Source organism: Diadema setosum, chromosome 5 (genome assembly GCF_964275005.1).
Source record: "Diadema setosum chromosome 5, eeDiaSeto1, whole genome shotgun sequence".
Lineage (NCBI taxonomy): Eukaryota > Metazoa > Echinodermata > Echinoidea > Diadematoida > Diadematidae > Diadema > Diadema setosum.
Window position 1 is genome coordinate 39127950 of NC_092689.1, and position 18225 is coordinate 39146174.

Genomic DNA, 18225 nt, shown 5'->3' on the forward strand with positions numbered 1-18225 from the left:
GAAAGACTAACATCATCTATCCTGCTCACCTTCTCAGCAGTCATGTCCTGGATGATGCGGTCCTTCTCCTTGAGCTGGTCCCGCATCCTGATGACTACCTCCTCCAGGGCCTGTTTCTCCATCTCCCAGTCGGCCCTCACTATCTCAAACTGGGTCAGCTGGGCCTTGAAGGCGTTGGCTGCTTCTGGGAACCTGCAGAGGGGGAAGGGAAATTTCGGAAGGGGATGATTTTGAGAAAGTCAGTCAACTGGTTATTGAGTAAAGAGAGGCCAGACATTTGACATGTGGTATTACTAAAAATACTGAATATCATGTCCTAATATCTCTCTTTTTCTTTCCTTTTGGTTAACAATGAGATACAGGGGGATGTTGCATGAATTAATTTAGTATCATTCCCTTTATGGTGCAAAAAGGTAATTTTACAGAACCAGTAGCAACATGCTATGCTTTCAAACTGACAGTGAAATGTAATTTGTCAATATATTTCTGTTAGAAAACAGAGAGAGCTTTAATAGTTCTTTGCTGTTATTCAATAAGAATCAAGGTATTAATGTGTTCTTTGTCACACATTTTTTCTTAGGCAATATACAAAGCCACAAATACAGTTCTTGACATGTATAAGACATATCCATGGAAGAATAACATTACTCACACAAGCTTCTGACTTGTGAGAAAATTATCAAAACAAAGAAATTGCATGAAGATTATAAGCATGAGAAGTCATCCGGACAAGTCATATACATACTTGAAGGACAGCTCGAATAAATATGTATGAAGAAGAAAGGCTAGTATCACTCTCATCATTGATACTTCTGAGTGTTGCAATGCTATGTCCTTGACCTCTCACCTCTCCTTGATCCCAGCAAACATGATTGAGTCGTCAAACTCTCCATCGAAGCTGACGGCATCAGAGTACTCCTGCAGTGACTGCTTGCCCTCTGTGAATCCCTCCTCGCTGCTCAGCTCCGTCTCCGAGGTCCACCCGTCGCGCATGGACGAACTCACATCCGACGCCACGCTGGAGTCCGGTGGGGACGGAGGCCTGCGGTAGGCGATGTGCTGCCTGACCTCATCCTCCCTACCCTGGTGGCGGGTGGTGGTGTTGGTGTCGCTCTCCTCTGTCACTGCAAGGGTCACTTCCGAGTCTGATCGCCCCTTCTGACCTACAGCCATCGCACTACCCTGCACACCCTTCCCAGTACCCTGTGATAGTTCCTTGACCTTTTGGTTGAGATTCACAATCAGCTCCTCACACTGCTCCTTGTCACTGACAAGTGTTTCACATGACAAGTTGAGTTCGTCCACCTGAGGATTACATGAAATTATCCACACAATGATAGTTTATATCTCTCAAGTTCTGTGTACTGACACAATCCCATACTCATGTAATATAATTATACCTCTTGTAACTCATGTAATATAATTACACCTCTTGTAACTCATGTAATATAATCACAGCTCTTGTAACTCATGTTATATAAATACACCTCTTTCCACATTTCACTTTCTACTGATTCCTGGCATCAATATAAAAATAGCATGGAAGAGCTATGGGAGAATATTGACTGAAGTAGACACATCCATTACGGAGACAAGTCACTCCCAGTACTGTCATAAACCTTACGTTCGCTGGTGCCATATTACAATCCTTGAAATATTTGGAAAATGTAACAAATATCCAAACACTGACAGTGACATTGCTCAACCACACTGACTGTATGTTCAAATTAGAGGATAAACAACATCTGTCAATTACCTCATCCTGAAGCTTGGTCACATGATGCTTCAAGAGGTCATTCTCCTTCTCCAAGCTGCGGACAAAGTCGGCGGTGATCTCCTGGTGCTGACTGCACCCAATGTCAGATACGATCTCAGCCGCTTGGTCAGCGATCTCCTCTGAGGCTGCTTCCAGGGTGGCGACAGCATTCTTACTATCAGACATCTGGTGCGAGAGACAGTAAACTCAAAAGATAACTAAAAAGCTTATAAATATTGTTACTGTGATGCTTATATTTTGGCTTCGACAGTTGATTTGTTGAGACTCTTACATATAATAATAATAACAATAATACATACAATTTCTATAGCGCCGTTCTCCACTTTGATTAAATGCTCAAGGCGCTTTACAATAGGTACATCAAAGCAAACAGATTGAAAATACAAGTACATCACAGTAATAGAAGAAGATGAAGAAGCAGAAAAAAAAGACATGAAAGTCTGTCTTCAAAATGCACTGCTAAACAGATAGGATTTTAAATTACTCCTGAAAGATGTTATAGAGCTTGAGTCTTTCAGCTCACGAGGAAGTGAACTCCACAGTGTTGGTCCAGCGTGAGCGAAAGCACGTTCCCCCCAAGATTTCCTAGAAGACGGAATATGTAAGAGACCTGAAGTTGAGGATCGAAGAGTTCGTGAAGGTTGGTATTGACGAAACAAACAAACATTGTAATCAGGAGCTGTTCCCTCAATAACATGATAAACCAAAAGAAGTATCTTAAACCGAATTCGCTCCTGTACAGGCAACCAATGAAGACTCTTCAGGATAGGTGTGATATGACTGCGTTTACTTGACAAAGAAACAATACGTGCAGCGGCATTTTGTAGCTTTTGTAATTGGGCAATTTGCGAGAATACACAAAGCACACAGTACAGAGAACATTAAAGTTTACTATGTTTAACACATCACGCAATCATGCAGTATTAGGGCATTCCTTTACACAAAAAGGAAACTGCCAGGACATCAAACATTTTAGACTTAACAGTCTTCCACTATAGTGGTAAAAAATATGGACATATATATCATATTACTTTCTAGAATCATTCAACTTACTGAAATGGGATAATAGATTATGGGCAGCTTCTTCAAATGAGGCATTTCTTCTGTATTTAAAGTGACACAACAAAACTCTCTTGAAATTATGATGAAAGCACATCTGTTGCTGCCAGTACTCTCCTGAGCTTACAACTCACCTTCTGACCAGCACCCATCATCTGGTTCACAATCTCCTGCTTCTCCCTGAGCAGCTTTGACCTCCTGAGGGCGTCCTCCGACGTTAGCTTCCTCCTGGCATCATGGATGTCCTCCAGCATGGCACTGGTACTGGCCTAGGGGTTTATGTCATATTACAACTCCGGTAAGTTCTTCTAAAACTTGAAAAACACACAGAAGTGTACTAGGTTCAAAAGCAAAGACTAGTTCTAATTATGTGTCAACAGCCCTGTATCAAGATGATAGCCTACAAAGGAACTAACAGTTCACCTACAGTATCACTGCTTTCTGTCCTCTACATGGAGAGACATGGAAGCACTATCAAGAGCCACTCCACTGATATTTCATAATTTCTCTTGCTTTTTGTTCTGGCTTTCTACGCACATACCATTTTTTCGATCAACTACACATAGAGAATAACAATATTGAGCTTGTGTTTTGTATGTACCTTATGCTCTCTGTTTTCTCCATGTTGTTGTTTTTCTTTTCTTCTTATTCATAATCTCACCTTGTTTCAACAATGTTTTCATTGTTTTATATCTCCACTTTTGTACATAAATTGCTCATATTCACATGTATTTTTATATCTATAAATTGAATCGGATATAAAGACCGAAGTGTTATACTCCTCTGTCACCAATGTTTCCCATCCCATGCACCCTAGGTACATACGATGAGTTGTGGTGTCATTGTCATGCCTGTCTGTATCTGTTGTCTGAATTCTCTTACACCACTATGTAACTGATCACTTGACCTCTACACATTTGCCAGACACAGAACATATTTGCCACTCACATATTTCTCCACAGTTTCATCAATGTGGAAAGGACCAGGAAATGTAATTGCCAATAGTGAGGACATTCTACAGAGTGTCTTGCTGCTGATCATATTCAGGAAGATGCTGGGGTACTTGATCATGCACATTTTTTACACTTAAACAATGTGTGGAAGTCTTGAAAAGAATGGAGTGGGGGGGGGGATAGATTAACAAAGACTGAGGAAATTTGCTATGCACAAACCAAGTGTGAGGGTTATCACTTTTTACAAGCTTTTCTAGTTCTTATACAATGGAAGGCTGGTTAATCATGGAAGGATTAGGGGGGAGGAGGGGGGAACTGAAGGCCTCTTTTAGACTCAGATATAAGGTTTATATAACATCAACTTACAATCTCATAAGCTTCTGATGCATCAGTAGCAGCGATTTTTTTTTTTTGGGGGGGGGGTGTGGGGAGTAAAACAATTTTCTGCTCTGGACTTAAACATCAGGCAACACTTAATATATATGACTAGAAAGGAAATTAATTTGCTTTGTTTTTAACAAGACTGCCTCACCAACAGACTATTTCAATGTTCCAAGAACCACAAGATATCATCTGCATGCCAACAATATGATTTTTCATGGTGATGTACCAATATCTTCACCATACAACACAAGTTTCTTACCCATGAATATTCACAATCATGCTTTCAAACAAATTTAAACATTCTGATAAAATGCCTGTTTTCGTCTCTACATTTGTAAACATAAGTAATTTGCACACACCCACGGAGGGATTATATTCATGCAAACTAATAAATGGTAAGTATAAGTAGCATTACTACAAATTAACCCTTTTGACAAAACTGCTCTGCACTGAAAGATAAATATACATCATATACACTTTTCCAATGTTGAGAGATACACTTCCAGAATTTGGAATGCTACAGGAAATATTTTCAAATGAAGATATTCAAAATAAATGTATATTAGTATGTTGGAGGAAGGGCAGGCATTTATGTTAATATTGAGGTGCAGTCACTAGTACAGTACACAGTACTAGTGACATAATATGCATGTTGGGGCCAAAACTGAAATTATATAGGGTAGTTAGCTCAATGTATGTTGGATTAGTAGAGCAAGCTGGGTTTTCATGCAGGGAAAACTACTCAAGAAGCTTAGTGTTTCAAGTAAATGTCATTAATAACTTTCAGTCAAACTGAGATACTTGTATGAGTGTTGTGCTATAATACTATTTTCCACTAAAGTATTATTTTTCATTACTCTTCTCACACAATGGCACAAGTTTGCACATACAACGCAAACTGTTTTTTCATTCAACCTTATCTTGTTTCCACTCGGTAATATCTAACAAGCTTTCTACTGCTTTATTGATTACTAATGTCAGAATATTTGTTTATCTACTGCAGCATTTTCATACTCCTGGAAAAACAACACTGGACTAGGCTCAGTGGAAAATCAATCGAAACAGGTGATGTTATATATTGTATATAGTATGCAGTCTATAGTATAAAGTATAGCATAAGAAATATACAGTCATGTAGAATGAAATAAAAGTCTCATGCTTTATATTATTAAGACAGAGTTGTGCATTCATTCACACATCCTCCATGCTTTTGTGCACTTATTGCATTTGTGTAATTGTGGGGCACACACATTCCAAAGGTTTGCCCCATCTTATATTCAGGTACAGAACAAGTCACACATACTCTATGAACTTGTGTGACATTTCAATACTTTTGACAGCACAATTGTTGAGTTTTCACAAATATCATCACAAAATACTTTTCATCACATTGAAATTCACTTTCAGAAGAGAGAAAGAGCGACAAGTTTATATTGTCTGTATCAGTACAGGGTGTAAATTCGAGGAATCAATATAAAATTCAGAAAGTATGGGTTTTTGTTAATATCTATCCATACTGAGAGTAAATAAAAAAATACTCCACGGAAGAATTCATAAAAAAAAAAAAAAAAAAAAAAAATATATATATATATATATATATATATATATATATATATATATATATACATATATACAAATATGTGACTACCAGCTTTTCCATGTCTTGTTTCTGCAAGCTATAAATTTAGATGAATGGTAATGAGTCAGTATTCTATCAAAACCCTTGCCACCACAGACAGGCATGACATTGGTGTGATAGAGATATTAAACAGATAGGCCTGTATACATTCCAGAGTGAGATGAGTAATTCCACCAATATAAACCCATAAACAAAACAAAAACAAAAAAGAGGAAAAAAGTGCATGGATGTGAGACCATGAAACTTGCTGGCACTAGCAAAGCTTGGCGATGACTGTAGCACACAACACCTCATCAGTGGTAAACCACAGAGAGGGGCGTGTCTGACAGGTACAATCGATGAAATCAAACCAAAGGATTTCACTGAAAACATATCAAAAAATGTTTTGCAGTGGGGCTCTTGATGTTGCTTCTTGAAAAAGAAAAAGAAAAATCTGGCCATGAAGTGCATTGAGTGACTACGCTCAACCTTATTAGCAACGTTAGATTTTCCTTAAATAAGAGTAATTTGATGCATTGTGTCAATTAGATAAACATGCAGTGCCAGCCCAAAGTAAATGTGTTCAAAGCTATGTCCTCAAACAGAGAGCTCTGATGCGTTGATAAAATTTCAAAGAATAGCTGTTAAAATTCGAATTCATGCCATACCTTGAAACAAATAGAAAACTGTTATATTGCAATATTTCATGAATAAATACCTGCTCTTGATATTTCAACACCTTTAGAAAAAACAAGGTAGAAATCATTCATTTGAAGACTAGAAATGTCGCTTTGGCGACTGGTATGCCTCCGCCATAATGCATGATTTTCCCAATAGGTCTAGATAGTACATGTGGACACTGTGTGATTACATTTTCACAAAATTGGCAAAATATTGGAATGACAAGTTTGCCACAAATGTGTTGAATGTTCACCTTCCTTGACGTAGGTTTAATTGGATGAATAGGAGAGCATGTCTAGGGATTTAAGGACTTTAACTTGACTTTGACCCATTCATACATTTAGGCATTGAGTAATTTTCAAGGTACAGGTGTGGAGAAAAAGTGCAATTTCTGAATTGAATAGTAAATTGTTACCATTTTCATCTGGCCCTTGACCCTAAAATTCATAAGATAATTACTTTCAGGTAGAACATGCATAATATGTACTAAGTTTCAAGGTAACTTGAGCCACTTCCGAGATATGGAAGAAAAAGTTAGTTCAGCACTTTCACTTGATCTTTAACCTTTTGACCTTTGAGGCAAAAAGAGAAAAAAAAAACTTTCCAGAGAATTTCTATTAGGTTACACACGCATACACCAAGTGTAAAAAAAATAACCCTGCTGGCATTGCATAAATATGAGGGTAATAGTAAAATTTTAAAGTCTTGCACTTGACCTTTGACCCCTGACCTTTGACCCCATGAACCCTACATTTTCTAGATAATCACTCTCAGTCAGTACATGTATATACTATGTTCCATGAAGATACCTTGAACAATTTTCCAAGGTACGCAGAAAAAAAAGAAATTTTAATATTTTTACTTGACCTTTTGACCTTTGACCTCTGACCTCATGACCCAAACTTTCACCAAAGAATCTTAATTGGGTAATACATGTATACACTAAGTTTCAAGAAAATATCTTCAGGCATTCAATAGATATGGTGGAAATAGTGAAATTTTATGTATTTTACCCTGACCTTTTGACCTTTGACCTTTGACCTCATGACCCAAACTTTCACCAGAGAATCTTAATTGGGTAATACATGTATACACTAAGTTTCAAGAAAATATCTTTAGGCATTCAATAGATATGGTGGAAATAGTGAAATTTTATGTATTTGACCTTGACCTTTTGACCTTTGACCTTGAGCATGTGCACCCAAAAGTTGATGGGCACAACTTCAACCCCTAATACACATACATGCCAAGTTTCATTAGGATACCTCAACAGGTTTCGATAGTTACCTTGTCCACAAAATTCATTACGGACTGACGGAAGGACGGACGGACGGACGGACGGACGGAAGGACGGACGGACGGACGGACGGACGGACGGAAGGACGGACGGACGGACGGACGGACGGAGGGACGGACGGAAGGACGGACGGACGGACAACCCGAAAACATAATGCCTCCGGCACCACTTCGTGGCGGAGGCATAAAAATTAAACCATTTTCAATATGAATTGATGCTTCAACCCAGCATTTTTATTAAATCATTTACATGATTTGGCTACAGAAAAGATAATGTTATGAGATATTTACTTTTTACAAGTCAAAAGAATAATAAACATTTCATATGAATCTGATAGCCAATGATAACATTTTGCCAGCTTTTCTACAACTTTCCAGAAGCAAAGACACTGACAGGGGCATTCAAACAATAGATCACTTCACCACTGTTTCTCACATTTTCACAAGTTGCATTCCCAAAACTGGTGACAAAACTTTGGAAAAGACACACAAACATCATGCTGGGGCAAGAAAAAAAAAAAAGAGGCTACTCTAATTACCTATGAAAATGCAATTTTAATTTAAGATTACAGACATTATGCCCAGTCCAATCCCTATCCCAATGTTTAAGCTTCTACAGTTGATAGTTTTAAATATCAACATGCTCCACACGACAAATTGTACTTGGATTCCTCTTATCACAAGAGCAGGTAAATAATGGCAGGTTAGTAAACAGAAAAAGGGTTAAGTAAATAAATGATTGGTGATATGTACATGAGAGGCATTCAGCTCGGTGAGCAGTCTTTGTTTAGTGGCATAAAGCTCTTCCCTGACCTGTTCGTGCGACCCCAGAATGACCGCCAACTCTGTCTCTTGTCCTGTTGGAAGACCACACGGTGAAAATCATCATCATCACATGGCCTATTGTTAAAAAAAAAAACCTGAAAAAGTTGGTAAAGGCTGTTTTCAAACTACACACATGGCATAATCAATTCATTTTTCAGCAAGCAATGAAGTTTCCTCCAGCACTTCATGTTGTAACAATTCATGTAACAATGCATAAAGTAAAGTCAACCGTTCACTTTACCAATCCCATATATTCTCATAGCTGTCAGTCATCTAGATATAAGGAAGCATGTTTGCCTCAAAAAAATGACAGAGATAAAGTCATAATAAAACAAATAAACAGTGCAACTACATTTCACTAAAACATTGGTAACACTAATATTTCTTTGTCTGAAGACTGGCAGCACTCTCATACTTTTAATGTTCTCACGAAGAGCAGTTGATCAATTTATATGATGATTACTGAAATCTCACATAAAGGAGTACCAAATTTTCTTGACAACCAAATGTAATCATGAAATGAAGTTTCAAAACAAACAGATCACTAAGACAGCAGTCTCCACTCCTCTCATCCTTACTGTTCACAACTTTCATGAGGTGTTCCACTTCCTGACTGAGTTCCTCGTTCTGCTTCCTCAGACGAGCCACCTCCTGCGCGGTCTCATCGGACCCCTCCTGACCCCCACTGGCATCCCTCTCCTGGCGGGGCCTGTTCCTCTCCAGGGCATCCACCTTGCGCCTCAGGGTCTGCACCAGCCGCAGGTTGTCCCTCTCGGAGTCCATCAGGCGAGCGTTTTCCTTCTCCAGCTGATGGTTCCCCTCCTCGAGCTGGGCCACATGGAGCCTGGTTTCACGAAGAATCTGCATCACATGACGACACAGAGAGAATACAGAAAATCTTTGCAAAAGCAGATATGGTTTGGCAGGGATTCTCTATGCAAATTGAGTGGTGTTTGCTGTATACTGTAAAGCTAGAAATGTTTGCGTGCATGAAACTTTTGCAAATTTCGTGAGGAACCAGGATTCGCCAAAGCAAAATGCGCATGAAAGGTTTTGTCTGCACAATGCACTGAATGCCAGTGACAATTCACAAGACTTTCATGTAGTGAATATTTCTGGTTTTACAGGACTAGATGGCAAGTCCCATCGTAAAAGTCAATAGCCTGCATTATGTTTCATTCAGCCCATTACAGTATTTCATCTGACACAATGAAGTTGCTAAGAATACATTATGCACTGTCATACCTTAAAACACAAACACAAAATGTAATACCAAGTTATCCATTCTACTGTACAAAATTTGGCAGTGTAGGCACCTACATACAGTGTTCTTGGGGTGAATTGATATAACCAAGGAGAGAGCTTGTCCTTACCTCCTCTAACTCTTGGATTCTCTTCTGGGCATCATCCATCACTGCTCCATCACTGCTGGAAGATGCAGACTGCGTTCCCATGCCGACCATCTTCTCCAGGCTCTCTATCCTCCTCTGGCTGCTCTCCATCTCACTCTTGTGCCTCTGGGTAAGCGTCTTCAGCTTGTGGGAGTGAGAGTCTTGGAGAGACGAGAGTTGGTGCTGCGACTCATCAACCTCCTGCCTGAGCTTCATTTCCAGCTCCTACAAGCCAAGAAGTCCGTAAAACGCAACTGGCATTACTAACATTCAGTCATGGAGGAGATGACTTTAAAGTGTCAGAATTTGTTGTGGAATTTGTGAGATACATCTGCAAGTCATATACATATAATTCACATGTGGTGATGGAGGGAAGCAAGTACACTTGGATACTGCAATGAACACAACGCTGGTTTTCAACACACATCTCCGTCTGACTGCATAGCCCTGGGACACTAATCTGCATCTCAAGCCATTGAATATTCAACAAACACAAATGGTTGTTTGCCAAAGATATCTATTATGCTCTTGAATTACAAACAATTAATACAAAATCTACTCAGATGCATGACTGGTGAGAGATAACATATATACATTATGCACTCTCTTGGATTTACTCAACAATACCACTATACTATGGAATCAACCATCCAAACTGTATATGATATATTGCCACAATATTACTGTCGGCAGTTGTGTTCGGAATAAAATGTCTTAGTTTTTGTTTTTTTACAATTCACAAAGGGTAAGTAGTTTTGCAGAATTTAATGAGATTGTGACATTGCACACAAGGGATTCTATAACTACATTATTGACTAATTTGTGCTCAGTTGCATAGTCTGTCAGTATGTCTGTGTAAAAGACGACCAGCTGAATTACAAACTGCTTGACCAAATTACAACCATGAATTATAGGTACACATACATAGTCAACCGTTAACAATATGATTTATAGCTAACCCTCTAAGAAATACTGTTTTGGGCTACATCTGCACATACCTTTACTTTTGATTTCAACTGCGCCACTTCACCAGTCTGCGCATCATCTCCAACTTGAAACATAGGCTGGCGAGCAAAATGGTATAAAAGAAGAACAAAAATATAAAACATGGATAATAATAGCATGTGGCATCAGAATCAAATGGCAACAGTTGTCTGCTGATCAAAAATGACTGTGATGATGATGACGATAAAACAACATTATCATAAATATTGTTATGGATGTTTGCAATGTGCAAAATTATTCATAAGTAAGATAATAAGTATACATGCTGAAAAGACATTTGATTGATAAGGTTGTCTCAACAGGAAGGACATTACTTTGTGTTTAGAAGAGTCACTGGATAACAAAATAAAACACATCCATGAATATCTTTTCCTGGTGTCTGCATACAGTGTGCTGCAATTGCCTCAAACTACTTATTAATGTATATGCTGTTCCACTATGTCCATCATTCTAATGATTGGCTTTATTAATAATTAAAAAAAAAGTAATTTGCACTTCTTCCTGTTCAAGACATGGGTACATGGGCAGTGCTAAATTTCACATCTCTAACTGGTGCTTGAGGGCAAACTGGGCTTTATTGCATTTATTTTACAGTAGTTAGAATTTACTCGGGTCATCTAGGTCTTATACAATGGGCTCACATCTGATCAGACCCTAAACAAGACAACTTGCAAGGAAGGGTATCTACCTGTAATGCTTGTTGTATAAACTATCAGGAGTTCATACCTTTACAGCACCTTGCTGGACAGAAGCAACTTCCTTCCAATGACTGCACTCTGACCTTAGCCTGGCCACCTCAGTGGATAGACGATTGATCTCCTGCTGCGACGAGATGACATCGTCAAAGTCATGGCTGTCCGCCATGATCGCAGAGGTGGTGAGCGACGACGTGGAGGTCGAGGTCGTCATAGCACCCTCTGCCGTCGACATCATGTTGCGGTGCAGGTCCTGCATGTCATTCTGCTTTTGGATGAGGGAATTCAGCTGGTCCTAGGATGGCAATGCAAGAAAGATACAAGGGATAATCAAAATCGTGTGAATCAGTGACCTCAACAGACACAGCAGGACTGAAATTTGACAAAAATCATGACAGCCTTCTACAGCCTTCCACAGACATCAGCATCCCTCCCCCCCCCCCCAAAAAAAAAAAAAGAAGATAAGAGCAAACCATGTCCAGGTTTCATACGCTTACACAGCAGGGAAGTAGGACAATGATTCAGTATCCAATTTGACGGTTACTGTATATTTCACAGTCAGACATTTCTGCAACTAATTTGTAAATTCCCCCCCCCCCCAAAAAAAAAAAAAAAAATCATAAATGCGGTTTTCACAAGAAGCGACGAAAACTGAAAACACAATTTGGCAGAGCTCAAACCTTGGACCTCTTCACTTGAAGCACAGCTGGCCACCAGCTTGACCACGATGCACTCCCAATAAGAAGATGACTAACCAAATCAATGATGTAGCAATACTCATGAACAGTGACAAATATGAGCTGGACAATGGCATGATACCATAAATTTGCAGTGTTTAGCAATGTGCCATCAATAAGGACTTTTTTATTCATGTGTCCACATAGAGGACTGCGACATGAAGTAGGAACTTATGAAGTAGATGCTGCCCGTTCACTATCATTAGCAAATGAATGAAAATACAAACAATATCTGATCCTCATAACAACCATCCCATTGTCTCACAGCACTATCACCAGCATAAACTAGAAATGTCGCTACAGCGACTGGTTATACCCCCGCCAAACAACATTTCATAAGCTTTGGTCAAAAAACTGAGGAAGTAGTTAAATCCGCAAGATCTTTCCTTGATCTTCTGCCATTAATATGCCGTTACCATGGCAACGTACTTTCGGGTACTGTCGAAAAATGCGTCTTGCACATCTACAACCAAAGGCACACATCTGTACCAAGTTTCATGGAAATTGGGCAAAAACTGAGGAAGTAGTTTGCAACACAAAATTTTCCATCATTTTGGCTCATAATATGTGAGCTGTTACCATGGCAACATACTTTTTGTCACTGTCAAGAAATGTGTCATGCTGACCTATATCCTAAGACAAACATTCAATATGAATTCCATGAGAATTGGAAGAACACTGATGAAGCAGTTTTGCCATGAAGCATTTTGCCCTATATTTTACCAATAACATGCCGTTACCATGGCAACGCACTTTTTGCCACTGCGGCAATATGTGTCTTGCACATTAACATATTCAGATGAACATCTGCACCTAATTTCATAAAAATTGATCAAAAACTGTGGAAGGAGTTCGCGACGCAAGATTTGTACCCATTTTTGCCCATAATATGCCGATACCATGGCAACGTACTTTTGGGTACTGTCAAAAAATACGTCTTGCACATCTACAACCCAAGGCACACATCTGTGCCAAGTTTTATGGGAATCGGTTGAAAACTGAGGAAGTAGTTCGCGACGCAAGATTTGCAACGGACCGACCGCCCGACCGCCCGACCGACCGCCCGACCGACCGCCCGACCGACCACCCGACCGTCCGCTGATTCCTATATACCCCCTTCAAACTTCGTTTGGCGGGGGTATAATTAGTTTTTGGGGGTTTTTTTTAGAAAGTTTGTGAAAGGTTGACAGAATGACACAAGCCTGTCAAATGATCAGAGAGCATCTTACCTCCTTCTCTACCAGCAGTGACCTGTACTGTGACGAAATGCTGTTGATTTGGAGCTCGGAGGCCTCAGCTTTCTCCTCCAGCTCGGCATTGATCATCCCTAGCCTTTCATTCTGGAGAAGATTACAGCAGACATGTAATCATTTTAACTTGAGCACCCATGCTATGTGGGTTATTGCACTTTTCTCTTGCCCTATTTGGTGAGACACTGGTCATGTCACAACCCATTCAATTCGTGTATATGGTACATGATGCAGGCGCGGTGGAGCACCCCAATTATCTCGCAGAAATCCATCGGCAGCCGAGCCTCATTTGCATAAAGTAAACAACATGTACTCGCGTAGTTGAGAAAAAGTAAACAACTTCTCAAGCTAATAACAATTTCAGGAAACCTATTTTCGGATTAAAATTGAGTTAGTTTGAATTTGAAAACATGTCCGAATATGCACATATAACATATTAAAGGATTTGACAATGATAAAATGTGAAATTTTAGCGAAAACCTGGCGAGCAAAATTACCAAAAATATGCCTCGAAAATCATCCTAAAATTCACGAAGTGTGATTGCGGAACAAAAGCGCCATTCAAACAAAGTACACCGAAATTTATTTATCTGCTTGCATTTTAAATTTCATACCATAATATTCCCGGCCATGGTTGTGTCGGAAAAAAACAGAAGGTGATGTCAAAAATGACACGAACGCAAAGCGTACAGGTCGGTCCCATGTATAATTAATCGCGTCACTGTGGCGTTGCATGTCACAGCACACACAACGCATTGCTGCATGCAGCGTGCGCGGCAGCAGCTCAGCAATCACCGCCGTGCGACACTCAGCAAAATTGACTGCGTCACATGCAAACCAACAATGAGCACGAAATCCTGAATCTCACGTACCACGCATGCCCAATATTACGGGAAAAGAAATGACGTCATTTTCAATTGTTTCGCCGACTACAATTTTCTATTCCAAACCCTGTAGAAACAAGTTGATTTCTCAAAAAGTACAGGTGGTACAAAGCGAAAACTTTCACCATATATGGATTGAGGCCTGATGAACTTATGTTGCCAGTTTCGGACACATTGGAGCCCGGCCATAGTCCAGTCGGAAAAAAACAGAGAGCATGTTTTGCGAGAGGTGATTTTCAAAACGCTTTAATATCTCAAGTTCTAGTGCAGCAAATTTCATAATTTTTTCATCAAAAGGAAGGTTTTTAAAAACTTAGATAGTGTGGGAAGTTTGAGTTTACTAGCGGCACGCATAGCGGCACAAGGAGAAGGTAAAGATTTGACTTTTTCATGCACACAGTTTCGGGCAGCCGTGGATGCCCGTTGGAAATTCAAATAGAACGGGGCGATAATGAGATGCAAATTGGGGTGCTCCACCGCGCCTGGATGCACGTAGATGAATTTTGGCATCATGACTGCATTATTCATCTGAACAAGGAACATAAAAATTATGCCATGGATCTGATATGACCAAATTAATGAAGACTGTAATTCTCTTGAAATAGTTGATAATACAGAATTCATGCAAAGGACCTAACAAAGCAGGCTGCTACTTTTAATTTTTTAATCCCATCATGCACTTACAACTTTCTTTAAAATGCTTTTGATACAATATGTCACCAACATGAATAAACTTTAGAAAGGTTCCCCCATACAGTTTGAGTGTTATAAGCACTGATTTGCCTTACCTCAGCCTTCAATGCCACAACAGCAGTCTCTAGCCTTTTCACTCTGCCATCAGCAATTTGAAGTTCAGTGGTTTGATCTAAACCATAAATGCAGAATGAAAACAAACTAGAATGTCAGAAAACTGGACTTAGCATTCTGAGTGACAATCACATGACACTGGACTAGGAGTTAGACAACAAAAAACTGCAAAACAATGACTCAGAGTGAGCTATTGTTTTCTGTTTCCAAGTCGATACTGATACCAACCATTCCTGAAATCCACTTTGAATCAAATTTACATTAACATTAGAGTGCATCATCTTCAGCTGAAAAGTATATTCTAATTCTATCAATCTTCTTTGTTCATGTTTATTTTCTGGCAAGTCTATTTCCACCTAAAACATTGATACATGTTACTGTCTAATAATGGAGCCAAAAGTGCATCCGCTTGGACTTGTATTAGTACAATAACTGGTCAGCAAAGCTCTGCTGTCTAGACTACATATATGTATATACTGTAAAACCAGACATTTTCGCATGGATGAAACTTCAGTGAATTTTGCAATTCATCATATTTGCTGCCTAATTTCAGCAAAACGTGCACCTCCACCAAGCATATGCATGTATGCATACGATGAGTAGCGAGTGAATCTCGAACTGGCATTTGTAATTTCTGCATGCACCCGCCAATGTTTGTTGCAATTAATACACTGTACAGTCAACTCACATTGTAATGACATCATAGGGAAGCTGAAACATGTGACAATATAATTCTGTAGCCAATAATCAGACAGTGCTCGCTGCACATGCCGGATTGTCACGTGCTGAATATTCTAAGTGATGACATCAAAGTCGACATCAGTATCAACACTTCCCAATATCTGATTTGATTCAAATTCATGTGAGTGATTAGAAATAAGGTATCACATACGTTGTATTCCTTGGGATTTCGGTGAAATCAGGGTCCCGTTTCAAAAAACTTGTTATGAGTGACAACTGCAACATTTCTGTGACAAATTTGCTCTTAGCCAATCAGATGCAAGGATTTCAGTAGCTTATAACAACTATGACAACTTGTCACTGATAACAAGTTTTATGAAACGGGGCCCCGGTTGAGGAGAATTAGAGATATCGACATGGATACGTACGTAGACGAGTGCTAAGAGTTCTAATGTAAGTCTAAAGCCCTGATTTCACAGAGCACGTGAACGATTTGCGAAGGATGCAGATGGAAAAATCCAACATTTGGAAAATTTTTCCCCCGAATGTGTTCCGAAGATAAAGCCAAAAACCATCCTTGCGCAGTTTGTGCAAAGTTCTCACGACGTACCGGTATGTGTGAATGTCGTGTGTACCATTGCTAAAGTACAGCCAGTTACTTATATGAGAAACACGTGACGGAAATAGGAATGCAAATTTTCCAATAATCATGGGAGAAATATTTCCAAGGAGAGTTGATATCTGTCTTGAGTTGAAGTTTTTTCTCTTTATCCTGTTTTTCTCATTTCTTTCCCTTTCATTTCTCTGTTGTGTGTGTGTGCTAACAGTTTTTCTGAGGACCTACCCCCATCACAAGCATTTGATTTTTTAAAGGTGACCCCAACACATTTTCTTAATTTTCAAATACAATTTTGGCGTACTTTAGAGCCATTTTAAATGTATTCTGTGATTTTTTTTTTTTAATATATCAAACATTTCTTTTTCTTTGCTGGTTTTAATAACTTTTAGTAACCCTACTATACACGTGTATATAGATGTTTGGTGTGTGGATGTATGCTACAATTTTGATTTGTAGAAAACGTAGAGCTTTAAAGGACAAGTCCACCTTCATATAGGATTGAGAGAATGCAGCGATATTAGTAGAACACATCAGTGAAAGTTTGAGGAAAATTGGACAATCCGTTCAAAAGTTACGAATATTTTAAGTATCTGCGCAGTCACTGCTGGAAGAGAAGACAACTACAGTGTATGATGTCAAATGCGTACAACTACACAAGGAAAATAAAAAGAGAATTTCACAAAACTTTACTTTTTGAATAAAGTGCACCTGTCTTCGACTTGCTACTGACGTATGTTAAGGGTAATATTATTCCCCCTGCCTTCTGAAAGAGAGAAGTCGAGTGTTCTTTTGTTATGCGAGAAAAATGGAAATATGTTGAATTTTCTCTATTCTTTCTTTATATCGTTGTACTCATGTGACATCACAAGCTATAGTAGTCTTTTCATCCAGCCGTAACTGAGCAGAAACTTAAAAAAAATTCATAACTTTCTAACGGATTGTCCGATTTTGCTCAAACTCTCACTGATGTGTTCTACTAATATTGCTGCATTCACTCAACCCACATGTCTATGAAGGTGAACTTGTCCTTTAAAGAGGTCATACATCAAGGGTGCAGCTTTGCCCCTAAACATGCACCAAACGTTCGCAAGAATGTCTTGAAAGGTACGCAAACAGTTTGTGGTTATGTTGTAAAATGATTGGAAGAACTTCACAGATTTCGCAAAACATACACAAGACATTCTCTAAAGTTTTGGGGTCTGTTTGGAGTTTCACTAAGATTTTGCGAACATTGCGCAAATCTTGCGAAGGTCTTGCGCATATGACGAGGCTTTAAAGACATTTTCAAGAACAAATCACGAGCAAAAAATCACGACCTAGTATGCAGAAAAGGTCTGCAAAAAATGTCAACATTTTTTGAAATTTTCACCGAAGTAAAAACAACATCCGTGACCAATTGATGATGCTTCCGAACCCCAGCGTTTGTTTGGCGATTTTTTTGCAGACTAAAATACAAATGTTGGATTTTGCCATTCGTGTCCTTCACAAATCGTTTGTGTGCTCTGTGAGATCAGACCTTAAAGCAAAGCAGGCCGCCCATAATTTGACCATAATGCCATCCAA

The 18225-nt window shown here is 39.2% G+C and overlaps 1 protein-coding gene across 1 annotated transcript in view; it reads right to left on the reverse strand.

Moving 5' to 3' along the window:
• Window positions 1–18225, reverse strand: part of LOC140228266 (uncharacterized) — a 35224-nt gene that overhangs the window by 12774 nt on the left and 4225 nt on the right. The window contains exons 2-12 of the mRNA XM_072308492.1: window positions 15344–15420; window positions 13651–13761; window positions 11716–11979; window positions 10983–11048; window positions 9967–10209; window positions 9172–9454; window positions 8522–8625; window positions 2971–3105; window positions 1757–1942; window positions 848–1305; window positions 30–192 (exon numbers count right to left, since the gene is read on the reverse strand). Coding sequence (XP_072164593.1) covers window positions 30–192; window positions 848–1305; window positions 1757–1942; window positions 2971–3105; window positions 8522–8625; window positions 9172–9454; window positions 9967–10209; window positions 10983–11048; window positions 11716–11979; window positions 13651–13761; window positions 15344–15420 — 2090 coding nt within the window. The remainder of the gene's footprint in view (window positions 1–29; window positions 193–847; window positions 1306–1756; window positions 1943–2970; window positions 3106–8521; window positions 8626–9171; window positions 9455–9966; window positions 10210–10982; window positions 11049–11715; window positions 11980–13650; window positions 13762–15343; window positions 15421–18225) is intronic.